Raw genomic sequence first — 27,882 nt, 5'->3', positions numbered from 1 at the left:
CCAATCCACAAGAAAGGGGACAAAACTGAGCCAGCAAATTACAGACCAATCAGTCTCACCTGCATCATTTGTAAAATGTTGAAAAAATGATTAGACAGAAAATAGAGGAGCATCTTAATGAAAACCATATTCTTGGAGATAGTCAACATGGGTTTAGACGAGGCAGATCATGTCTTACTAATTTATTAGATTTTTTTTTAACATGCAACTGCAGCTGTAGATCGTGTGAAAGCATATGATATGATATACTTAGATTTTCAAAAAGCTTTTGATAAGGTTCCACACCAAAGACTGATCCTCAAATTGGAAGCTGTAGGCATTCAGGGTAATGTAAGTAGATGGATTATGAACTGGTTGATGTATAGGAGGCAGAGGGTGTTGATTAGAGGAGTTGTTTCTAACTGGAGTGAGGTTGTTAGTGGAGTTCCACAGGGATCAGTACTAGGGCCTTTGCTTTATCTAATCTATATTAATGATCTGGACTCTGAGATAATTAGCAAACTTGTCAAATTTGCAGATGATACTAAAATAGGTGGCTCAGCAGATACAATCTTGGCAGCACAGGCTATTCAAATGGACTTAGATAATATTCAGTTGTGGGCTGACACCTGGCAAATGAAATTCAATGTGGACAAATGCAAGGTAATACATGCAGGTAACAAAAATGTCCACTATAATTACACTATGGGAGGAATAGAACTAGATGAAGTAACGCATGAGAAAGACCTAGGAGTCTATGTGGACTCCTCACTTTCTCCATCCAAGCAACGTGGGGAAGCAATAAAAAAGGCAAACAGAATGCTAGGGTATATTGTCAAAAGTGTAGAATTTAGAACAAGGGAAGTGATGTTCAGACTGTACAATGCGCTAGTTAGACCTCATCTGGAATACTGTGTGCAGTTCTGTGCAGTTCAGAGGCAGTTCAGAGGAGAGCAACCAGACGTATTCCAGGTCTGAAGGGAAAGTCCTACTCGGAGAGACTGAGGGAACTGAACCTTTTCATCCTGGAACAGAGGAGACTACGTGGGGACTTAATCCAAGTCTTCAAAATCATGAAAGGCATCGACCACATCAAACCAGAGGAGCTTTTCCAGATCAGCAGGGACACACGCACCCGGGGACACAAATGGAAATTGGTCTTCAAGGCATTAAAAACGGAAAACAGGAGACGCTTCTTTACACAGAGAGTCATCACAATCTGGAATAAACTACCCAGCGATGTGGTAGAAGCTGAAAGTTTGGGAACATTTAAAAATAGACTGATATTACTTAGACTTAGATATTAATGGACACCAAACGAGCACGATGGGTCGAATGGCCTCCTCTCGTTTGTAAACTTTCTTATGTTCTTATGTTCGTATGTACAAAGGAACTTTAAATAACCACTCAGTGTACTGGCACCATGTTTTCACTGAGCGATTCGCTTTTATTCAATATCATTCAATAATAATGACCACAGCCAGGTATAGAACCTTAAGTGAAGTAATTTGTGCTCAATGAATATATTTACAATGAATTATGCTATAGGAATTATATATTTTTATTATTTAACTCGTTCTTAATGCCTTGTTGTGAAATTAATCCCCGTACTCTGATATTTTATGTAACTGATTCAACAAACATGTATTTAAGATTATCTTATAAAACTATATTAATTTAACTGTAAATTACACATTTAAAAATATGAAATAGAGCACAGTGTCACAGGCACCCTGATGCACAACGTCTGCTTCCTGCTTCCTATCTGATTATTTTCTCATTTTGGCACAGAATTGTTATTGATTTCATTTTAATTTCACGTAAGTGCTTTCCACTGGAAAATAAAATCAAAGGTACTTCTTCCTGTTGCAAGGCTTTCTTCTGGAAGGAAACTACAGCGTACAGCACATCACTCGCAGGGAGAGTGGAGGCCTGGGAGCGGAACAAAAATATTTAATGTGTGTTAGCTCAATATGTATGAACAGTCTTTACACTATATGTACACATTTCAGCAACAATATAAAGTACAGAGCAGATACAAAATGTCCCTCAGTTGTAGTTCTTATGTATATTTCTTCTGTAATTTTCTAAGGTGTACAATCTGTCTGGTATCTCACCTCTCTGGCATAAACACAGAGGCTGAACAGCCTGAAAACTTTCATTTTGTTACGTATGGTGTTGAGCGTATGGTGTATGCTGATAAATAATTCTATGTGATTTTTAACAGCCCTGATCGAAAAGGCCACTCTATCAGAGCTGCCAATGGCCCCTGTGCCAGTCACTCAAACAGGTCCCTTCCCACTTTCTGTATTTATAAAAGGTGACGCCTGGACAGGAACTTCCACTTGTTCAGTTACAGGAAGTGGGAAGGGACCTGTTCTGTGTGACGTGCACAGGGGCCAATGGCAGCTTTGATAGAGTGACGTTTCGATCAGGTTCCTACGGCTGAGTGCAGAAACCCCTCCCCCTTGGGCAGTGCTTCCTTTTTCAGATAACTGGGCTTGCATTCGCAACCTATCGTTCTATGAGTGAAGACTGAAACTGAAACCAAAAGCGCAGCCGGACGGCACAGAACGGTAGTGTTAATACTAAAAAAATATATTAACAACAACACACACAGACAAGTGTGTAGCGCAGGACAGTGGTGGATAACACTACACTAAGTGAAAACCAGCCACCAAATATGCAAGTTGTTTACAAAAGGTCTATTTGCAACACACAGACACAGAGAATCTCAGGTCCAGCGAAGAGGCAAAAGAGAAAGTTCCTGTGCAGGCTTCACCTTTTATGTTAGTTTAACATTCAGTTCTGTATAGACTCACTACAAAGGAAGAAAACACAATTACTTACTGTGAAGTTATTCTGACCCTGGTCTGCTTCCTCCTTGTTTCTCCTCCTTTCCTCTAAAATACAGACACGAGGGTCATTGGTGACACGTGCCAGATACCGCAATCTGTGATGCCCAAGGCCCAGTTACCTGATCCTGCTGTGAAGATGCTGGGGCTCAAATGGTTAAATAAATAGTTCTAAAAATCCTCCTCCACTTTGAGGAAGTTAAAATGAGGAGTGCTATGTGACTAACTCTGTCCTTGTCTATACTTAATGTTGTCTGTACTTTTGTCTGTTGTCTGGACGCTCTTTATATATAAATAGGACGAGCAAGTATCCAGAATGTCTGTTGTTTTTCTCTGTGGTTCTCAAGAGAAACTGTCAAAATATTCTCGGACTGCTCCTCGTGGTATGCGTTATGATAACGGACATAACTCCCTGTCTGCCCAACAACAAGATCTGTAAGGCTGTAATATGTCCTAAAGATACTGATATGTCTAAAGAGATTGGAAGAGAGTCCGTTGCGTCATGTACTATATATAAATACGTGTGTGTGTGGAAAGTGCCTTTGAGAAACTGCTTCCATAGAGACTGCCTCTATGGGTATTTTTCTCCCGAGCTGCTTCGCAATAAACTTCTATCTTCACATACTTCTGGTTCATTGGTCTGACTTATTGGGAAAAAATCCATATACAGATAAGTTTGGATTCAACACTGCTGTATTTTGTGCTCAGTGATTTTGTTCTTGTCTTATGAATAGTATCTCTGTGTGAGGCTTATTTATCATAATTAAGCAACGCTCTGTCACATGACACATGTTCTTTATAGCACTAAACATACTGTGTGCTCTCTGTCCTGTCTAATTTAAATTTAAATTAGCCGGTCTTCACCTTTACTTCGCAGTGGTGTTGTTGTCGTTTGTCAGTGGACGGCCAGACAAGCCAGCAGAGCAGTCGCCTAGTTCAGCTCAGCTAAGTATCGTTTTTTTAAGGTGTTTACTAGTTTAGTTAAGTGATACATTGGTTGTTTACGTGTTTACTAGTTTAACTAAGTGATACATTGGTTGTTTACATGTTCACTTGTTTAGCGAAGAGAGCTACACCAATCAGCCATAACATTATGACCACCTGCCTAATATTGTGTATGTAACCGGTGAGGTTAATTGGTCCTCATTATTAAATGCAGCTGGTGCAGGTAACTTCGTTAATGGGCTCCACGGGTATGGGATATGAAAATTAGCTTCCTAGCGTGGGGAGCAAGTCTCTACCTTCCCTTATGCCAGAGAGCTTGAGTTGGTTTCGATTTGCTTAGAGGTATGTTTTGTTTTAATGTTTGTATTTCTGTATGTTTTTATTTTTTATTGGCTAGCTATAATTATTTTTATTGTTTGTAGGTTCTTTTGTGACGCAGGACATTGCGGTACCGGGAGGTAAGGTTGTATTAAATGTACGGGTGTGGGGTAAGCTGCATCTCGGAGTAAATGTTATCCATTGCCACGGTAATGTAGGGCGAGTTGAACTCACTGAGGTATTGTTCTGGTCACCATGGTGACATTTTAAATGTGGGTTTTATATCTTTCAGACAGGAGAGAGTCAGCTGCTGTTTTCTACATATTTTCTTTTATTGTATGTAATTTTGTTTTGTGGTTGTGTTTGTATGTAAGTGGGAGGGGTGGTAGAACGTAATCAGCTTTAATCTGTTACAGTGGACAAGTGATTGGGTTATGGTTTGTTTCTATATATTTGATTTTTCTTTCACTTTATAATTGGTTGTTTTTGAAAAGTATGTGTGCAGTGATTTTCTTGTAGTTCATATATATACATATATACACTGGTTCTGGGTTTATGATTAATGTAATTTGACTTGTCATGTATTATTTTGGTTAGGCTGAAGCGAGTGTTGGTTGCCCCCTGGTGGTGATTGTTTGATTGTGCTTGTATGTATTGTAATCGGTTTTGAATACTTTTAACTAGTCCTGTCATATACAGAATAAACTGTTATTGTCTTTTATTTGCACGTCTCTGCTTACTCTTATTTGTTTAAGGGGGGCCTGCATTGGGGAATTGGTCTTTAGTTTTAAGTATTTCTTTGGGTGAAATTCCCAAATTACCGGGTAGAAGAGAATCTGTGTGCGTTATGCCACAGGTCGGCTTCCTATAGTTACATGTAGGTCCTCCTTTTGCTGCCTAAACAGCCCTGACCCGTTGAGGCATGGACTCCACTAGACCTCTGAAGGTGTGCTGTGGTATCTGTCACCAAGACGTTAGTAGCAGATCCTTTAAGTCCTGTAAGTTGTGAGTCGGGGCCTCCATGGATCGGACTTGTTTGTCCAGCACATCCCATAAATTGCTTGATTGGATTGAGATCTGGGGAATTTGGAGGCCAAGTCAACACCCTGAACTTGTGATTCACCAGACCAGGCCACCTTCTTCCATTGCTCCGTGGTCCAGTTCTGATGCTCACGTGCCCATTGTAGGTGCTTTCGGCAGTGGACAGGGGTCAGCATGGGCACCTTGACTGGTCTGCGGCTACGCAGCCCCATACGCAACAAACTGCGATGCACTGTGTGTTCTGACACCTTTCTATCACAACCAGCATTCACTTTTTCAGCAATTTGAGCTACAGTAGCTCGTCTGTTGGATCAGACCACACTGGCCAGCCTTCGCTCCCCACGTGCATCAGTGAGCCTTGGCCGCCCATGACCCTGTCGCTGGTTCACCTCTTTTCCTTCCTTGGACCACGTTTGATAGGTACTGACCACTGAAGACCGGGAACACCCCACAAGAGCAGCAGTTTTGGAGATGCTCTGACCCAGTCGTCTAGCCATCACAATTTGGCCCTTGTCAAAGTCGCTCAGATCCTTACACTTGCCCAGTTTTCCTGCTTCTAACACATCAACTTTGAGGACAAAATGTTCACTTGCTGCCTAATATATCCCACCCACTGACAGGTGCCATGATAACGAGATTATCAGTGTTATTCACTTCACCTCACACTTCACTTCACGTCAGTGGTCATAATGTTATAGCTGATCGGTGTATACTGCACCTGTATTGTAGTAATGGCAGCGACTGTTTGTTAGTTAATTTGCAATTTACTTTGCACTCACGCACTGTGTCCATAGATTGACGTGGTTTCTGTAACTCAGAAGTGGTTACATTGTAGGCTTTTATTATTTAGCATTGTTGTGAGCTATTGATCAGTGTAACTGCGTGTGTCCAGCACTGCCCTTGTCTGTATTCAGATCTAAAGCGGCCATTAATTGTGCTGTTAGCAGCCCTGCATTCTGAAGGGCCCCATCTCCAAAGGGCAGGGACTCTAGCTGTGGGACTCCAGCGAAGAGAAGACTGTGAGGAGACGCTGCACAGCAACACCAGTCAGCCATGACTATCTCTCCAATTCCAGTCCTGTTCTCTCCTTCCTCTCGGCATGCACCTGCATGCTATTGCCTCCCTAATTCCTCTAACCTCATCTCTCTGCCTCTCCCATCCTCCTCCCTCCCCTCTATTCCCCTCTCTGGAGGCCTGTGGAACTGCCACACAGCTTCCAACAAGGCCGACTTCATCCCCGCCTTCGCCTCCCACCACTCCCTGGATTTCCTTGCTCTCACCAAGACATGGGTCTCCCCGGACAACTCAACCACCCCTGCTGCCCTATCCTCTCTGTTTGTCCTATCCCACTCCCCTCATCCGGGTGGGGAGGAGGAACAGGGCTCCTGCTCTCCCCTTCTCTCCTCTTCTCGGTCCCCCCATTTCTCTCCTCTATCACGAAGAGCTTTGAATTGCACGCTGTAGAACTCACCTCTCCCTCTCACCTCTTCCTTCTAGTTCTCTACCGCCCTCCCGGTCCACTCGCCTCCTTCCTGGATGAACTCAATTTTCTGCTCTCCTACCTCCCCTGTCCTCACCTACAATCCACCTGGGAGACTTCAATAGCCACCTCTCCAACCCCTCCCACTCTGGCTGATTTCTTCCTCTCATTCCTTTAACTTCTCTCCCCGTCTCCCTCAACTCACAGGGCAGGCTGCCAGCTAGACCTCATCTTCTCTAGAGGCTGCTCCCCTTCAACACTCTCTGTGACACCCCTGGACATCTCAGGTCACCACTTCATCTCCTTCTCCCTTTCCTTCCCCTCCCTCCCCACCCCACCCACTCCCTCAGTCACCATCCGCAGTCATCTTCGTTCCGTCTCCCCCTCCACCCTTGCCTCCACTTCTCTCACTCTTACCTTCCATTCCCATCTATCTGTCAAATGTGCTACCTCCACTTTGTCCTCCTCCCTCACCTCTTCCCTTGACTCCCTCTGTCCTCTCACGTCTCGTCCTGTCCGTCCCTCCCCTCCTCAGCCTTGGATGTCTTCCGTTCTCCGCTCAACCCGATCCAGCCTATGCGCCGCTGAATAGAAGTGGAAGAGGACCAAACTACTCCACCTTCTCCTCACTCTTTGCCCCCCTCCCCCTCCTCCTCCTCCTCCTTCCTCTCTCTCTGCAGATGATTTTGCCTACTTCTTCTCCCCCAAGTTCACAGACATCCGCAAGCTCTTCAACAGAGCTACTCCACTGCTCCACTCCCTCCACTGGCTCCCAATACTGGCATGCATTCAGTTCAAGACATTGACCCTCACCTACCGCTGTCTCGACCACACTGCACCGAGTTACCTGCAGACCCTCGTCTCTCCATACATTCCCTCCATACCACTGCGGTCTTCCGGTGCCAGAAGACTAACTCTGCCTCCTCTCCACTCTCCTTCCTCCAGAGCTGCTCCTTCTCATCTCTGGCCCCTAAGTGGTGGAACTACCTTCCCATTGAAGTCAAAGACACATCTTTTCAGACAGTACTTGTAATTTAGTCATTTACTCTCCTATAAGACAGCACTTATTCAACATTATGTCTTACTTCTTGCTTTTACTAGTACTCCTATCGTTTATTGTTTATTTTGATCTCCCCTATGCCCCCTTTCCCTTGGCCCTTGACTGTGACTTAACATCTTGTCTGCACTTATCAGTTATCATATATTGTTTACTGTATATCTCGTATACACTTAATTTTGAATTTGTAAAATGTATTTTGCCTTGAACTGCACTGTACTGCAGTTTGTATTGCTCTTATATTTTGTAAGTCACCCTGAACGAGGGCGTCTCCTAAGAAATAAATAATAATAAATAACATCTTGTAAATGAGGTAATTTCCATGATGGCTTGGTATCCCATCTGGGGTGTGCCCTGCCTTGCGCCCCGTGTCTGCCAGGTTAGTCTCGACTTACTGCAACCCAGTTACCTGGGGTTATTGGATATGGATAGATGGATGGATGGATTAATAGATAATATATTTTATTATCAACAGGAACCTACTCTTTCTTCTCCACATCTTCCAGGTCACTATGACCGCAGCCCCCAGCAGGAGCACAAGTCCACATGCTATTAGGAGTCCGTGCAAGATTTCTCCGCTGCAACGGCAAGAGAAATAGTAGTGAGTGACCTTCTGGATGGGTTTCAATGGGTCATTACTGGGTCTTTGTCACATTTGTTACAGGAGAAACTTTCCACTTGGCAATTACCCTCCATAATATATTTTCCCTTTGACAGTTGGTAACCATATCAAAGTGTCCTTCCCATTACAGGTTGTACTCATTAACCCCCTATTCTATTCATTTTGTTTTCTATCTCTTCTTGTTATTCCAAACATACATCTTCCATGCTTCTTTGCCTCTTCCACAGTTATATGTATTTTGTTCTGACAGATGGGTGTGTAACAGCCCTGTCCATAACAGTGAACAAGATTTCAACAATATCTGTACCTGTTGGCGTTGTGCTTCTCACCTCCTTCACCTCCGTTGTCTTTATCTTCAGAAGGCAGGCTGGAGGACTGGCCTGTAGGTGGAGCTGTGTGAACAGCTGAAAAGGTTTGCTGCGATGTAGTTGCTGGTGTTGCTGTTGTTTCAGCTGTAATAGAGCGATTCACAATTAATCTTAAAATCACACAAAAAACAAACAAAACAACATCTATGTGCAATGTTTTTCCACGACTTTTAAAATTAAATTGAGATAGCACTACAATCCATACAACCTGAAATTACAAAAATGTGTACTTAAAATGTGTATAATAGCATTTTACTGTATTACAAATAATATAAACAAGAAAGACTGAAGCTTGTTGTGTGTTTGCGGTGTTTGTGTATTGGCCACAAGACCTTTACATTCATACATAAACTTGTTATTATCACTTGATGCTAAATATTACTAATCCTTACCTTCAGTAACGTTGAGGTAAACATGAAGTTGTTGGTCCCCAAAAACACACCAGCACCATGAGAGTGCACAAGAGACACAAGATATGAAGACAAACAAGAAGACTGAAACTGAAGCAGTTTGTTTCATTTGCCATGAGATCTATAAATTCACATGTTAACCTGTTGATATTCTTACTCAGTTATTTTGACCCTGAGTGTTATTCACCCTTACCGTTAGTGACAATGAGGTAAACAGGAAGCTGTTGGTTCCCTATAACACACCAGTACCAGCCTTGGTCCTCCAGCCGCAGTCCGCTCACAGTCACACTGAAGAGTCCCTCCGCTGTGTGGTCAGTGATCAGGGCAGAGCCGTGTCCTGCAGTCCCAGGGCTTCCTGCTGTCTGACAGGAGCTCCAGTCTCCACTCCTGCACCACTGTTTCTGGCTGGACCGCTATGGATGTCCATATCGACACTGGACACTGACCTCCCCTACTATCTGTCCTGTTACTGTGGGATTGACCACATATGGCACCCCAGTGTCTGCAGACAGAGACATTAGAGCAGCTTTAGAAAAAAAGTCCTACCCTTGATTTCACAAGATAAATATTCAGTTTACTGAATGTCTTTTCAAATGACCAATATAGAGTCAGAGGGACTAGTTAGAGAACCAATGGCAAATTGTGATCACAATATGGTTAGCTTTGAGGCATTCTTTAAAAAAACAAGGACCAAGTCTAAAACAAAGGTCTACAATTTTAGAAAAGCAAACCTTGAATGTATGAGATGGCACTTAGAAGAGGTAGATTGGAGCACATTGGATACAGATTCAGTTGAAAATGGATGGGTATATTTTAAGAATATACTACTAGAGGCTCAGGAGAAATTTGTACCAAAACTTAGCAAACTGAGGACCAAAAAACATTGGCCAAAATGGTTTAATAGAAGTATGCAAAAAAATATCAAGAGAAAGAAAATGTTGTATAGTGCTTACAAAAGGGATGGAGATTAAACAAAATACATAGAATATGTTCAGCTGCAAAGAGACCTTAAGAAAGGGATCAGGAAAGCAAAGAGGGAAATAGAAAGAAACACAGCTCTTGGAGCTAAAACTAATCCAAAGAGCTTTTTTCAATATTACAACAGCAAGAGGTCAATAAAGGAGGAAGTGAAACAGATAAAGGGCAAAAACTGAAGTATCTTGGAAAACTAACAAGATGTGGCAAATTTTCTAAATGAGTATTTCACATAGGTTTTCACAAAAGAAAAAAACAGATAACATCAGTCCAGTCAAATCCGAAGAGAGATCAGGATGAATGAGGAGGAGGGACTAGCAGAATTAAAAACAAACAAATCACCTGGGCCAGATGGGATATTTCCAACAGTACTTAAAGAAATTAGGGAAATTATTTATAGGCCGCTAACTCAAGTATTCCAAATGACACTTAGAACAGGGGATGTGCCCACTGACTGGAAGACAGCAAATGTCAAACCAATCCACAAGAAAGAGGACAAAACTGAGCCAGGAAATTACAGACCAATCACTCTCACCTGCATCACCTGTAAACTGTTGGAGAAAATGATTAGACAGAAAATAAAGGAGCATCTCAATGAAAACCATATTCTTGGAGATAGTCAACATGGGTTTAGACGAGGCAGATCATGTCTTACTAATTTATTCAAATTTTTTGAACATGCAACTCCAGCTGTAGATCATGTGAAAGCATATGATATGATATACTTAGATTTTCAAAAAGCTTTTGATAAGGTTCCACACCACAGACTGATCCTCAAATTGGAAGCTGTAGGCATTCAGGGTAATGTAAGTAGATGGATTATGAACTGGTTGATGTATAGGAGGCAGAGGGTGTTGATTACAGGAGTTGTTTCTAACTGGAGTGAGGTTGTTAGTGGAGATCCACAGGGATCAGTATTAGGGCCTTTGCTTTTTCTAATCTATATTAATGATCTGGACACTGGGATAGTTGGCAAACATTCAGTTGTGGCCGACACCTGGCAGATGAAATTCAATGTGGACAAGTGCAAGGTATTACATGCAGGTAACAGAAATGTCCACTATAATTACACTATGGGAGGAATAGAACTAGATGAAGTAACGCATGAGAAAGACCTAGGAGTCTATGTGGACTCCTCACTTTCTCCAGCCAAACAATATGGGGAAGCAATTAAAAAGGCAAACACAATGCTAGGGTATATTGTCAAAAGTGTAGAATTGAGAACAAGGGCAGTGATGTTCAGACTGTACAATGCACTAGTTAGAGCTCATCTGGATACTGTGGACAGTTCTGGGCTCCACACTTCAAGAAAGATATCGCTGCTCTAGAGGCAGTTCAGAGGAGAGCAAGCCTTATTATAAGTTATGTACAGTATTTGAATCATAATAATAATTGTATAATTATTTCCAAGTACATACCTTTCAAAACTTTTTAGTCATTTTAGTTAGTGTCAGTGAGCTCCTGGCAATACCATCTTCAAGCAGATCAATTTGCCTCAGATGAAGACCATGTGGAAATCTAATTTGAGATATATATATATATATATATATATATATATATATATATATATATATATATATATTAGGAACTTAATACTACTAAATCAATTATTAAACAAGTATTTAAAATAGTGTTACTATTTGTGTGCATGCATTCATTTGTTTTTACCTTACATTAGGCTATGGCATGCTACAAAGCTAAGACATATGTGAAAGACCTTAGAAATAAATTTAAATACAATAAATGACATATCAGTTCTACATAAATTCTCAGATGTACAGTGCATTTTGTTATGTTACAGCCTTATTCCGAAATAGATTAAATTAATTATTTTCCTCAAAATTCTACAAACAATACCCCATAATAACAATGTGAAAGAAGTTTGTTTGAAATCTTTGCAAATTTGTTAAAAATAAAAAACAGAAAAAGCACATGTACATAAGTATTCACAGCCTTTGCCATGACACTCAAAATTGAGCTCAGGTGCATCCTGTTTCCACTGATCATCCTTGAGATGTTTCTACAACTTGATTGGAGTCCACCTGTGGTAAATTCAGTTGATTGGACATGAATTGGAAAGGTACACACCTGTCTATATAAGGTCCCACAGTTAACAGTGCATGTCAGAGCACAAACCAAGCCATGAAGTCCAAGGAATTGTCTATAGACCGCCGAGACAGGATTGTATAGAGATACAGATCTGGGGAAGGGTACAGAAATATTTCTGCAGCATTGAAGGTCCCAATGAACACAGTGGCCTCCATCATCTGTAAATGGAAGAAGTTTGGAACCACCAGGACTCTTCCTAGAGCCCTCCACCCCCGATGGCCAGTGAGAGGCCTCCTCCAGAGGGAAGAGCACAGCCAGCAGCACCGATTAAATAACTTTCTGATCTCCTTCCTGCTGTAACAACTACACTGCCTGGAGGGGAGGCAACCATTAGGCCTGGGCCCTAAGCTGTGGACCCCCAGAGATTCATTTTCTCCTACATGCCATCCATAGGAGTTTATTGTTTTTCTCTCCTCCGTGCCTAAATGGCTTATTTACTTAAATGTTCACTCACTTTATTCTAGATCATGTATAATGTTTACAGGTCTATATTTGATTTTATTGTATTTATGTTTTTTTATTTTGCTATACGTTTGTTGTATGTTTACCAGTTTGTAAAGCGCTCTGTTGCTACCCTGCGAAGGGCGCTATACAAATAAAAATGGATTGATTGATACTTACATCCTCTATAATGTAATGGCTGTATATACACTGCATGAAACTAATGGTTTACAAATGCAGTAAACCATTTGATTTACACAAGTTTAAACTGTCATGGTCATGTCATTTTTGTATTGTTGACAGAAACAGATTGTAACATAACTATGGTAAACTATTTGGTGGGCCTTATATTTACATATAACTAGAATGCATTTTTTTTAACATGCTGTATATGAAAGCTAATCAAAATACTTATGGTTTACACAAAGTTTGCAGATATATTTCAAATACTTTGTAATGTTTGCATAATATTTAAATTAATCGCATGCATTGTAAACTTGTTTAATGGTTTATACTACTGTAACAGATATAAGAAAGCAGCGCCGCCCACTTGGTTATGATGCGGGCGTTTCTTCCGCTTATCCGTTCTTCTAAGTCCTAAATATTTGAATTAAATTCCTCTAAGGCGTTTCAGCTGTGAACTGCTCAAATGTAAAAAGTTATAAACTTTCTTCTGCAACCGCGGAGCCTGCAGTCCTTGCGGTAGGATATACTGACTACAATATAGCCCGCCATCTGGGCTTGTAATAACACTTAGTCATTGTGAGAGTTTTAATCGTGATGATTCCTGAAACGTGATTTTCTGCAAGTCATATGTAACACTGTTTTTGTGCGTTATTTGATATGTTTACCTTTATTATTTAATCACGTTATTTCTTTACTTTCAGCGCACTTTTCTTTCATATATTCACTTGTAGTTAATTGTGTGAGAGCCAATTACTAGACTGGCTTGGGCTCTGACTGATTGAAGGAGCTTGGTTTGTATCCCCAGCCGGGCGGGTCTCTGTGCTGTGGTTTTAACTGTGATCCCCTGTTTTAAGGTGTGGAGCTGCTGCTGAAACGGCCCCTGCTCTTCTGAAGGTCCTGCCCCGGGTCTGTCCTGTTTGCTGTCGGTCCAGCTGTGGTTGCGGAGGCCGCTGCGCTTCACTGATCCGAGCCGCTGCATCATCTGACCGCACGATCGAGAGACACTGAGGACATTATTCGCGCAGAGAAGAGTTTATTGTGTTCATTAGCGATCGTGGAGAGGGCGGCATTTGTGTGGATCTTTGTTTTTATGATTTTATGGCGTGTATTGTATGGTTTATATTATGGGGTTCACTATCCACAATCCAGTGCTCTTTAGCGCCCCTGCCTGTACCGGGTCCTGGTGGTACTGCAGCCAAAATCTGTATGGAATTGGATCTGAAAATCGGCTAAAAGCCGAGAGTCTTAGAGGCGCCTAGAAAAGAGTAAGCGGGTTTGGGTGGGGGCCCAGTTACTCTTATAGTGACTAGCTGGATTGATAGGGTGCTTCAGAGCCTAAATGTGTGTCCCCTATATTTCACTTTCAGTGGCGTAGTTGGGTGCACAATCGTGCACCCAGTAGCCCTCGCTACACATATATGAATAGATTATTGTCATTATTTATTTTATTAGCAGATTTGCAGCTGCTATAGCTCGTCTGCCTGCCCTGTGATCGGCTCGGCAAGTTTGTCTTTCCTGTGCAATTCAAACTCGATCTCGTTGCAAACCCAGGTCTCTGGATCAATGTTTGATCAGTCACCTGTTTGATGCTAATTATTTTATATTATAGGCACTGTAGTGTTGAAAGCGCGTTTACTGTACGGATATGAACAGGTGTAATACTAGATGGAGGCATTTCAAAGCGCTTTCACATTTCATAATACGTATATATATATATTATATATATATATGTCACCTAAAGGATTATTAGGAACACCTGTTCAATTGCTCATTAATGCAATTATCTAACCAACCAATCACATGGCAGTTGCTTCAATGCATTTAGGGGTGTGGTCCTGGTCAAGACAATCTCCTGAACTCCAAACTGAATGTCTGAATGGGAAAGAAAGGTGATTTAAGCAATTTTGAGCGTGGCATGGTTGTTGGTGCCAGACGGGCCGGTCTGAGTATTTCACAATCTGCTCAGTTACTGGGATTTTCACGCACAACCATTTCTAGGGTTTACAAAGAATGGTGTGAAAAGGGAAAAACATCCAGTATGCGGCAGTCCTGTGGGCCAAAATGCCTTGTTGATGCTAGAGGTCAGAGGAGAATGGGCCGACTGATTCAAGCTGATAGAAGAGCAACTTTGACTGAAATAACCACTCGTTACAACCGAGGTATGCAGCAAAGCATTTGTGAAGCCACAACACGTACAACCTTGAGGCGGATGGGCTACAACAGCAGAAGACCCCACCGGGTACCACTCATCTCCACTACAAATAGGAAAAAGAGGCTACAATTTGCACAAGCTCACCAAAATTGGACAGTTGAAGACTGGAAAAATGTTGCCTGGTCTGATGAGTCTCGATTTCTGTTGAGACATTCAGATGGTAGAGTCAGAATTTGGCGTAAACAGAATGAGAACATGGATCCATCATGCCTTGTTACCACTGTGCAGGCTGGTGGTGGTGGTGTAATGGTGTGGGGGATGTTTTCTTGGCACACTTTAGGCCCCTTAGTGCCAATTGGGCATCGTTTAAATGCCACGGCCTACCTGAGCATTGTTTCTGACCATGTCTATCCCTTTATGACCACCATGTACCCATCCTCTGATGGCTACTTCCAGCAGGATAATGCACCATGTCACAAAGGTCGAATCATTTCAAATTGGTTTCTTGAACATGACAATGAGTTCACTGTACTAAACTGGCCCCCACAGTCACCAGATCTCAACCCAATAGAGCATCTTTGGGATGTGGTGGAACGGGAGCTTCGTGCCCTGGATGTGCATCCCACAAATCTCCATCAACTGCAAGATGCTATCCTATCAATATGGGCCAACATTTCTAAAGAATGCTTTCCGCACCTTGTTGAATCAATGCCACGTAGAATTAAGGCAGTTCTGAAGGCGAAAGGGGGTCAAACACAGTATTAGTATGGTGTTCCTAATAATCCTTTAGGTGAGTGTATATATATATATATATATATATATATATATATATAATATAAAATTTGATGTTGTCCTTACGCATGCCATCTTAAAACGTGTTTTATATAAAGTGTAAACATCACCATGGACATGATTTCGGGACCTTTTCTCATATACAATTATACTATTTATATCATAAAGTGAATCATAAAGTTAATATGTAAAAATCACATTGAATTATGCATATTATTTATTAATACTGTATGTTTTATGGACAGCTGTCACTAGAGCTGCTGTGATGTTCACCCACGCATTGTCTATTGAATGTTTTTGCTTGTCTTTAATGTAGTGATACAGTAATTATTGCTGCAGCTCATTAATTCACTTCTCGTCGTCCACGCTGTTTATGGGGCGCATGCGTACACTGAGCGTGTTTCCACGTGAGTTGACGTCACTGCTGATTGGTCAGATTCTTGCAGTGGCGGTGGAATAATGTAGAAAGCATTAATTAATTAATTGTCTTAGAATAATAATGTAGAAAGCATTAATTAATTAATTGTCTTATAGTAATAATAATGTAGAAAGCATTAATTAATTAAATGTCTTAGAATAATAATGTAGAAAGCATTAATTAATTAATTGTCTTATAGTAATAATAATGTAGAAAGCATGAATTAATTAATTGTCTTATAGTAATAATAATGTAGAAAGCATTAATTAATTAATTGTCTTAGAATAATAATGTAGAAAGCATTAATTAATTAATTGTCTTAGAATAATAATGTAGAAAGCATTAATTAATTAATTATCTTATAGTAATAATAATGTAGAAAGCATTAATCACTTAATTGTCTTATAGTAATAATGTAGAAAGCATGAATTAATTAATTGTCTTATAGTAATAATAATGTAGAAAGCATGAATTAATTGTCTTATAGTAATAATAATGTAGAAAGCATTAATTAATTAATTGTCTTAGAATAATAATGTAGAAAGCATTAATTAATTGATTAATTATCTTATAGTAATAATAATGTAGAAAGCATTAATTAATTAATTGTCTTAGAATAATAATGTAGAAAGCATTAATTAATTGTCTTATAGTAATAATAATGTAGAAAGCATGAATTAATTAATTGTCTTATAGTAATAATAATGTAGAAAGCATGAATTAATTAAATGTCTTAGAATAATAATGTAGAAAGCGTTCATTAATTAATTGTCTTATAGTAATAATAATGTAGAAAGCATTAATTAATTAATTGTCTTATAGTAATAATAATGTAGAACGCATTCATTAATTAATTGTCTTATAGTAATAATAATGTAGAAAGCATTAATTAATTAATTGTCTTATAGTAATAATAATGTAGAAAGCATTAATTAATTAATTGTCTTAGAATAATAATGTAGAAAGCATTAATTAATTAATTGTCTTATAGTAATAATAATGTAGAAAGCATTAATTAATTAATTGTCTTATAGTAATAATAATGTAGAAAGCATTAATTAATTAATTGTCTTATAGTAATAATAATGTAGAACGCAGACGATGCTACTGTGCAGCTCCTACTGAAACACAGCAGCTCTACTCGCGTCCAGTGTGAAGCACCAGCTCTTTATATTCCTGTCTGAGCAGGACGAGCCTGTAGAAGATGCGACTCGCATTTCATTCATGTGAAGGTCGGGGACATGAATGAAATTAGGGCAAAGCAGCGGATCTCTGTCCGGCCCGGCGGCACCGTTAACTCGCAAGGGGCATCAGAAATGAGTGAGGGGGCCCAACTCTTTCCAGTCGATGATAACACAGGATGTACAATAATCGATATTGCAATTACACGCAATGTTTTTGCATAGCTCTCAAGTTCTCAAAATGGCAATGCATGACATTTGTCACAAAAGAATAAAAATGCAGTGACAGATACCGATGCCCCGGTGTAAAGCAGGAGCCAGAGGGGGGTGGGCGCAACAATGTCTGGGGCAAATGCTTAAGACTGTAGGGGTGAAGAGGCTGGGGCTCAAAGGGTAAAATAGTTTGCAGTTCTTTAAATCCTCCACCTTGATTGTGTTAAGAGGAGGAGTGCCCAACGCTGCCCTCGTCCTGTCTGGACTTAATGTTGTCTGTACGTGACGTTCTTGAAATAAACAGGACGAACAAGTATCCGGACTGTCTGTTGTTTCTCAAGAGAAACTGTCAAAAATATAGTCGGACTGCTCTCTGTGCTATGAGTTATGACAACGGACAAATTCCCTGTCTGCACAGCAACTAGATCTGTAATATGTCCTAAAGAGACTGACATGTCTGAGGAGATTGGCAGTCCGCCGCGTCATGTACTATATCATATAAATGTGTGTAAAGTGCCTCTGCGATCACATTCTTCCAAGCTGCTTGTATCGCAATACACTTCTCTTCACATATTTCTGGTTCATCGGTCTGACTTATTGGGGAAAAAACATGCACAGATAAAAGATGGATTCAACAAGAGGCAATGCGTGAGACTGGAGAGCTATACCTGCCACAAGAATACAGGTCACTGCACCGCTTTACAACAAGGACCATTCATAACCGGCTCGAAACAACACATTGTGACAACACAGCTGCATGCACAATACCCATCGATCTATGCAACACAACACAGCTGCTAATGACCCGAATAACACTCCCCATGCAACACAATGCATTTCAAAGCAAACAACACTGTCCTCCGCACTACACACTCACCGCCGCCCCGCCGCTCGGACGCAGCACGCATGCGCTGTGAGGGCGGGTGTGCGTGTCCTGTTTCTCCCGCAACTCGACTAACTCCCGCCCGCACTTTCTGCATTGTGGGCACTAGAGCTAAACTGATCATGTTGCATACCATTATTAACGTTACATGTATTTGATCCTGCAGCTGTGCCGTGAAACTCGTTTTTTCGTTGTGCGCATACTACTTTGAAAGCAGACATTGACCCGCCTTTCCGCTGCGTGAAGGCCAATCAAAATACGTATTGTTTCCCAAATGGTAAAATGTGTGACTGACGTATGAATGGTGCTCTGGAGTTGCAGAATGAAACATATAGCCCGTTTAATATCCATATTAACAACTTACTGGAAGTGAGTAACAGTAACGAGTCGTCTGTGGGAAATGTAGTGGAGTAAAAAGTACATTATTCTGTTCATACATGTAGTGGAGTAAAAGTAAAAGTAGCCACCAATAATAAATACTTAAGTAAAGTACAAATACTCGAAAAACGTACTTAAGTACAGGATCGAAGTATTACTTTACACCCCTGGTAATTTGTACTCCAAGTACTTTTTAAATGATCTACGTTTAACTTTTACTTGAGTAGTTTTTTATACCAGTAATTTTACTTCTACTTGAGTAAAATTTCATCGAAGTAACAGTACTTCTACTTGAGTAGGATTTTTCAGTACTCTTTCCACCTCTGCCTAGTGTTTGTGTAATTTAACATTTGTAAACTGAATGTTTACAACTTACCAAAGATGATTTATACGTCTGTGAACCTGAAGTTTACACATTATTTGCTAAACTGTGAGACATTCACTCCTTTATTTTAAATCCCAATTTCACCCAATCACTTCTACATGTTCCAACTTGAGTGGCATTTCAACGCATTTCAGCTAAAAAAAACTCCCACAGACTATAATGGAGAAAGTTTAATGTGTGAAAATTACAAAAAAGCATTTCTTGTGGGAATAAAGTGTGATAGTGTTGTAATTCTATGTGTCTAATCATAATCAACTATACAGAACATTATTCTACAGTCTGTCTGCTTCAGTGTATATATCTTACTGATGTGCTCATTTGCACATCTGTGTACTTGCATTGTCCATTTGCATTGCCCTGTATTTATGCATATGTAGCGGCTTAGAAATAGCATGCATTACAGTTCAAAGTTTAACGTAAACTAGCCACCCCTTAATTATTTATTTTTATTTATTTTCTGTTTCTCTGTAATATTGTTTTTTTATAAATGCAAAGCAATAATCTTTCATTGTTGTTCTTTGGATTGTGCAGTAGGGGGCGCAGCAGCCAGGAAAACAGAGGAAAGTCCTTCTTTGTGGCACAATAAACTGGATGCCAGAAGGAAGAACATTGAACAATTATTTCTCCTGTGTTTATTACAATCAAGGTCGGTAATACCTTATTTTTTCTTTAAAAACTCGATTTATGTAATTATAAACTGTTGAAGACTAAGATGTTATGTTTATTATTAGAAGTTTGATGGTACGTTTTCAAACAATGTGTTTTATGGGAAATACTTAAAGAAATGTAAAAAAAAAAATACTAACTGTAAACGGAAAATATGTGTTTATATTTTTGAAATATAACTATCTCTTGATTATGGAGGTGTTTGTCTGCTAACTGGTGAGGTGTAGAACTGTAGCTTTTCATTCATACATGTTCATTAGTGTAAAAAAACGCGAAATGGTAGACATCTATCTCAATGCGTAGGGGTTTTTCTTTTGGTTGTGCAAAACAGTTGATTTATGTTTATTAAGTAAAACTGTGATGGTCAAATTGTTGTGAATTACTGTGAAACTGTGGTGGCAGAAATGTTGTTGCTTTGGTATTCAGATTCCAATTAAACATACAGACTTATGGAAACGCTTGTTTTGAAACAACAGTAATGTGAAACGGTGTGTATGTACACAAACTGGATGCCAGAAGGAAGAACATTGAACAAATATTTCTCCTCTGTTTATTACTATCAAGTTGCAGGACCCGGTCAGACACCGATCTGAAACCTGTAACACATACACTTGATTTTACTTGATTTTGTTGTGTTTTTCTTATATATATTCATGGTTGTATATTGACTTTAATATTATTATTACTGTATATACAGTTAGGAGGCCCCTAGAAAAAGCATCTCACTGCCATTGTGGATGTGACAAATAAACTTTGATGTTTTAACTAAGTGAGTGGAAGATGATTTTAAGGTCTTACCTGCAGTAACTGTGATGTGCAGGTATGCTCTGTCATCACGTGTCCTGGGCCCCTCTGTCTCCACAGCACAATAGTAATGGCCTGTGTCCCCCGTCTCCAGTCCCCTCATGGTCACAGTGAAGACCCCCTGGGCTGGATCGTCAGAGATGGACACTTTATCACTGTCTGTGATTGGAGAGTCAGTCCTTATAAGAGTATTGAATTTGCGCCACTTATCGTAAAGGAGCCAGGTTTTCACACGGCTTTTGTGTTTGTCCTCGTAGTGACAAGGGATGGTGACTGATGCTCCTGTCCGGACGATGGTCTCTCTCAGTGTTGACACGGCATCAGCACCTGCAACAGCAGCGCGACGGGAAAGGATTAAAACCTGACCATGTGTTTTATATAGAACCGCTGAACACATGTTTATCTATAACGTGTAACACTGGTGTTTTTGTGCACGTTTTGATGTGTTTCACCTTCATTGTCTATGTAATTAATCTCGTAATGTCTTTACTTCAGCGCTTTTCTCTCTCTAGGGGCATGACCCCTGTAATGGCGCTGTGTATGTATGACAGCGGCTCCAGTGTATAATGTGTCTGTTATTGAGAGAGAGATCCTGTCCGCTCACTGCACTGGAAGGAAACAGACATTTTCTTTGTGGAATCAGGTCTTAAAGGCTCAAGAGAAAAAGCAGCAAACGTTTCATCTCCATCAGTGCTCAGCGCAGCTCACAAAGCTGTTTCTGTGTTAATTTACTCGTGTATAAAACACTCAATATAGGAGAGATCCCGAGATTCACACAATTTGCAGATGATCCTAAAATAGGCGGCTCAGCAGATACAATCTCGGCAGCACAGACTATTCAGAGGGACTCAGATAATATTCAGTTGTGGGCGACACCTGGCAGATGAAATTCAATGTGGACAAGTGCGAGGTATTACATGCAGGTAACACAAATGTCCCTATAATGACACTATGGGAGGAACAGAACTAGATGAAGTAACGCATGAGAAAGACCCAGGAGTCTATGTGGACTCCTCACTTTCTCCATCCTAACAGTGTGGGGAAGCATTAAAAAAGACAGTGTTAGGGTATATAGGAAGGACCAGCGGAAGCGGAAGTCAGGCCTGAGCGGCCAGCGCTGCCCCGGGGCAGAACAGGATGACGCGTCTGATTGGTCACTTGGCTTTAGAAGGCGGGTCGTAGATCACGCGTTTGATTGGGTTGTTTAACTCTTGGAGGCGGGACTTGGCTCTGAGGTGCATTTATTTTCAATTTAAAAACCGGGAAAAGAAGATCAGTGGAATTAGCAAACGTTACCCTACCAGGCTGTTCTCTTAACCGTGAAATGTAAGTACAATATCAACTGTTTTATATATTTACATTTTGCATAGCATTAATACTGAGATTAACAAGAATAATTAATAATTTCGAAGAGTGATCATTAACATTTACAGTTCAGTCTTAAAAATGTATTACATAAAATAGGACCGGGCATTTTTGCTGGTACAGGGGGGAAAGTATTTAAATATATGTAGTTGCTTAAATATATTTTTAGAAATGCCTATCAATATGTATTAAGCTAGGTAGCTAACATTGCAATTATAAATAAATTATTATTATTATTTTTATTTCTTGGCAGACACCCTTATCCAGGGCGACTTACAACATAAGTGCAAAAATACAGAGAAATACAAGGCATTAATCGATACAAATTCAATTTAACTAAAACATAGCAATTCAAAATATAATACATTTTACAAATTACAATTTACACAAGTACAGTAAGTGAGGTCCTACATCCTGGACGGTGAAAGCTAAGTGCTGTCAAGATGTAGGTCACAGTCAAGGACTACGGGAAAGGGAGCAGGAGGAAAACATATAATATATGACTAATATTAGGCTGCGTCCCAAATCCAACACTTATTCCGACACCCATCGACAAGTGTACACTTTGCGTGACGTTGTGCTGACGTCACAGAGTGTGCACTTGAGTGAGGAGGGTGTAGGTGAAGCTAATAGCGCACAATGAGACACACTTCAGCGTTTGCCTTTGTCTGAAAAAGTACCTACGCAGTCTTTTCTTGTATTTGTATTTAATTAAAATAATAATAATAATTTTGAAATACACTGTTCGTTAATATCACCTCCTATAGCTCCGGCGTGTCGGTCTCCCGTTCGGACCCTGAACAGATTTGAGAAGGGGCTCGTTTTTGAGACTCCATAGTTAGAAATATAAAGATTGTGTCACCGGCAGTACAAGTAAAATGCCTCCCAGGAGCCAGAGTCTCTGACATCGAAGCTAAATTGGACGAATTGCCAGGCGGCGACGTTTCTACTGTGGTTATTCACGCTGCAATAACGATATTAGACACAGACAATCAGAGATTTTAAAAAGAAATCTTACATCACTATGCAAAACAGCGAAAAAACGATGTCAGAATATAATTGTCTCTGGCCCGCTACCAACATTACACAGAGGGGATGAGGCCTTCAGCAGGCTGTCCTCTCTAAATAGCTGGTTGACAAGCTGGTGTGCATCAAATAATTTCGTTTTTGTGAACAATTGGGATTGTTTTTGGGAAAGGCCTGGCTTATACAGAAGAGATGGGCTCCATCCGAGCTGGAGAGGAGCGCTAATGTTATCTGATAATATAGCTAGTTGTTTAAAAGCGTGACTCCTCAGAGCACCGGTCAGGCTGCAGGCTCGCAGTCCTACACTGCAGTCTGCCTGTAACTCCCAGCATAACCTGACCCCGATCCTAGATCCCTGCCTGGGGGCATCCAATTAAGTACATAGTCCTGAGATTAAATCTTATACAAACAAAATCAATAGTTAACCTATTAAAACAGTCATTTGTCATAGGCTTGGATGTATTCCTTCCTCTCAGGGCCCTCGTTTCAACAATCTAATAAAAGTTAAAACTACAAGACAGAAATTACTTGCTCACATTACTCCTCCCATGTATAAGCTTGCTGTCTTAAACATCTGCTCACTACCTAGCAAAGCAGCCTTAATAAATGACACCATAACTGACACACACATAGATGTGCTCACCTTGACTGAGACCTGGTTAAGACCAGACGACACTATTCCATTAGTAGAAGCCTCCTCTAATGACTACTCTTACTGCCTGAAGGCCCGTGCAACAGGTCGCGGGGGGGCTGGCCACCATCTACCGCACAGACCTGCGCCTCTACTGAGCCATTAGACAGCTTCACATCTTTTGAAATTCACCAGGTAGAATTTAGGCTTAATCCACCTCTTCAGCTTATAGCTATTTATAGGCCACCAGGCCCCTATTCCTTTTTTATGACTGAATTTAGCGATCTCTTATCTGACTTAGCCATACATTATGATGAACTCATTATTTTGGGGGACTTTAACATACATATTGACATTAAAAACGCCCCCCTCACTGTTAGTTTCTTGTCCCTATTGGAGTCTGTAGGCTTCACTCAGCATGTGTCAGCACCCACACATCGCCACAATCACACACTAGATCTAGTTATTACCCGTGGGGTACAGATTCACAACCTAATTATATCACCCCAAAACCAGACGATTTCCGACCACTGCCTTATTACATTTGAGCTGCCTGGAGTAGAATTATACACACAGGAGAGGAATATAGAAACTCGCTGCCTAAATCCCACTGCTATTCATAAATTCACTACTCTGTTGCCAAATGCTAGCTTTATCAAAACAGGATCTGCAGATGAATTATTAAATAATTTCAAAAATACACTAAGCACTGCTTTAGATACAGTAGCCCCATTAAGGACACCAACAGAATGCCGTAGATGTGAGCGTAAATGGAGAGAAACAAAACTAGAGGTCTTCACATGGCATGGAATGACAGTGTAATAAGATACAAGCAGGCCCTGTCCTCTGCTAGGTCTGCCTACTACTCCAATTTAATAGAGATGCATAAGAATTACCCGCGTTTTCTTTTTAATACAATAGCAACACTTACTAACCAGCAGGTAAAGCCTTCAGAGGTTATCCCCCCAATTTCACCTGTAGTGACTTCATGGATCATTTCAATAGCAAAGTTAACAGCATTAGAAAACAGATAGAACAGGAAACATACACAGATACTATAGCCGACACATGCAGTCCTTCACAGCCCCGGCCTACCTTGGACTCGTTTAACGTAGTAAATCACCAGGAATTGGTCTCCTTAATTATTAAAATGAAAACAACAACCTGCACATTAGACCCTATACCCACTAAACTGCTAAAACAATCTCTGCCATTAATTATTCACAGAATACACACTATTATTAATGTCTCTTTATCCTCAGGATCTGTTCCTGAATCGTTTAAAATAGCTGTAATTAAACCACTTCTTAAGAAATCCAGTGCCGAGCCTAACCAACTTAAACACTCGATCTCAAATTTTCCCTTCCTTTCTAAGGTTCTAGAGAAAGTAGTTGCAAACCAACTGCAAGCTTTTTTAACCGATAATCATCTTTATGAAAAATTCCAATCAGGCTTCCGTTCCGGCCATAGTACAGAAACGGCCCTGTTAAAAGTATTGAATGATGTGTTTCAGTCCTCCGATGTAGGGCACACCAGTGTTATTATTCTATTAGACTTAAGTGCGGCTTTTGACAAAATCGACCACAAAATCTTGATACACCGCTTAAAAAATCGCAATGTGCTTTCATGGTTTAAATCATATCTGTCAAACAGACTCCAATATGTACAGATTAACGACAACCACTCAAATTTAACTGAGGTTAAGTACGGAGTCCCACAGGGCTCAGTCCTCGGACCTATACTTTTTTCATTATACATGCTCCCTTTAGGTGATATCATTCGACGACATAATATTAACTTTCACAGTTACGCAGACGACACACAATTATATCTGTCAGTAAATCCTAACAATACCATAGACCTAGAAAAACTAATGTGCTGTCTGTCTGAGATTAAAACAAGGATGACAAAAACATTTCTTATGCTTAATTCTGACAAAACAGAAGTCCTAATTTTAGGAGACAAAAATCGAACTGTTCATCATGCACTAACAAAACTGAGTAATGATAACTTTAATTTCTCCCCTAAGGAGATGGCACAAAACCTGGGTGTCGTCTGTGATCATAATCTGTCCTTTGAATCACACATTCAGAATGTGTCGAGATCTTCATTCCTCCCGCTCAGAAACATTGCTAGACTAAGACAATTCCTCTCGTTACAGGACACTGAGAAATTGATACACGCATTTGTTACATCTAGAATGGATTACTGCAATGACATTCTGTCAGGCAGCACAAACAGCTATTTCTGCACTTCAGTCCAAAATGCTGCTGCAAGAATCCTAACAACAACAAAAAAACATGAACACATCACTCCAGTATTGGCTTCTCTTCACTGGCTGCCGGTGCACTACAGGATAGACTTGAAAGTGCTCTTATTAACATTTAAAGCACTAAAGGGACTGGCACCTCTCTACCTCCTATTCGAATACACTCCAGGTCGGCCATTGAGATCACAGGAAGCCGGTTACTTAGCACTCCCTAAAATACACAAGAAAAGCGGAGGTGGTAGAGCATTCAGTTATAGGGCCCCGAAGCTGTGGAACGATCTTCCAGCCAATGTAAGAGATGCCCCCTCTGTCTTAGCCTTTAAATCACGGCTGAAGACTCATCTGTTTAGTCTCTGTTTTTCTAGCGCATAGTGCTGCCGGTGTGCCATGGACATGCAATTGCACAACTGTCTTTGGAAATGTTTACCAGTCTGTAAAGCGCTCTGTGGCTACCCTGCGAAGGGTGCTATACAAATAAAAATGGATTGATTGATTGTCAAAAGTGTAGAATTGAGAACAAGGGCAGTGATGTTCAGACTGTACAATGCACTAGTTAGAGCTCATCTGGATACTGTGGACGGTTCTGGGCTCCACACTTCAAGAAAGATATCGCTGCTCTAGAGGCAGTTCAGAGGAGAGCAACCAGACTTATTCCAGGTCTGAAGGGAATGTCCTACTGAGAGACTGAGGAACTGAACCTTTTCACCCAGGAACAGAGGAGACTACATGGGGACTTGATCCAAGTCTTCAAAATCATGAAAGGCATCGACCACATCAAACCAGAGGAGCTTTTCCAGATCAGCAGGGACACACGCACCCGGGGACACAAATGGAAATTGGGCTTCAAGGCATTCAAGACAGAAAACAGGAGACACTTCTTTACACAGAGAGTAGTCACAATCTGGAATAAACTACCCAGCGATGTGGTAGAAGCTGAAAGTTTGGGAACATTTAAAAATAGACTGGATAGGATCCTTGGATCACTTAGATATTAATGGACACCAAACGAGCACGATGGGTCGAATGGCCTCCTCTTGTTTGTAAATTTTCTTATGTTCTTATGTTCTAATGCATCTGGGTACGGGCACTCTCACAGTGCGCTGGTTCAGTGAGTGACCACTGATGAGCAGGACTGTATTATTTATTATAAATCCAATATGAGTGACCACTGATGAGCAGGACTGTGTGTTATTTATTATAAATCTAACATGCTGCTGTGATTGTGGGCCAGTGTCTCAAAGAGGGAAACGATTCTCTGTGAGTTTATATTCACACTCTGGGCAGCTGCTCTGTTGGCCGCTCACTGTATATAAAATCCTGCCCTGACCTTGCTGCTGCATCCACAGTTCGGTGAATGTCTTAATTCAGTTTTTAATTGCTTTGTTTTGTTTTTCATTTGTCTGATGTTTGGAAAAGTTATAAGAATGCATTAGACTGGTTGGAATTGTTTTGGTTTTGTTAGAGACAAGTTTTGTTTTTCATTTTGTTTAATGCATTCACTGTTAATTATAATAATGCATCAGATTGTTTTTTGAATGTTCTGTTGGGAAGTGTTAATTTGATTGAGTTATATACACTGATTGGTTTAAGTGCACTGGTTGATTTGTTTTGATCTTGTTTTGTTGAGATTTATTTGAAGATTTAAAAAAATAATTTTAGAATTTTAAAATGAAAAGTTTTAGAAATTTGAATCATAAGTATTAAAATTTGAATGCTTTTATATCTGTAAATGTAAAATACTCACACAATAAAACAATATTTTTACTAGGAGCCAGTGTCCCCTCAGTGGGTCAGTTTCACTGGGAGCCAGTGTCCCCTCAGTGGGTCAGTTTCACTGGGAGCCAGTGTCCCCTCAGTGGGTCAGTTTTACTGGGAGCCAGTGTCCGCTCAGTGGAGCAGTTTTACTGGGGGCCAGTGTCCACTCAGTGGGTCA

At 40.4% G+C, this 27,882-nt stretch overlaps 1 protein-coding gene across 1 annotated transcript; it reads right to left on the bottom strand.

Annotated features, from left to right (window-relative positions):
- Window positions 1–896: 896 nt before the first annotated feature.
- LOC136712216 (polymeric immunoglobulin receptor) lies at window positions 897–22,072 on the bottom strand. The gene is made up of 8 exons (XM_066688703.1): window positions 20,653–22,072; window positions 13,961–14,004; window positions 13,562–13,768; window positions 9,269–9,488; window positions 8,605–8,749; window positions 8,159–8,253; window positions 2,830–2,882; window positions 897–1,911 (listed from the first exon to the last, which is right to left on the bottom strand). Exons 1-8 carry the CDS (start codon window positions 21,053–21,055, stop codon window positions 1,741–1,743), a joined length of 1,338 nt encoding a protein of 445 aa, XP_066544800.1. The 5' UTR covers window positions 21,056–22,072; the 3' UTR covers window positions 897–1,740.
- Window positions 22,073–27,882: the final 5,810 nt, after the last annotated feature.

The sequence above is a fragment of the Amia ocellicauda genome, chromosome 2 (assembly GCF_036373705.1).
Source record: "Amia ocellicauda isolate fAmiCal2 chromosome 2, fAmiCal2.hap1, whole genome shotgun sequence".
NCBI lineage: Eukaryota > Metazoa > Chordata > Actinopteri > Amiiformes > Amiidae > Amia > Amia ocellicauda.
The sequence above is the reverse complement of the archived record's forward strand: the minus strand, read 5'-3'. Positions and strand labels throughout refer to the sequence as shown.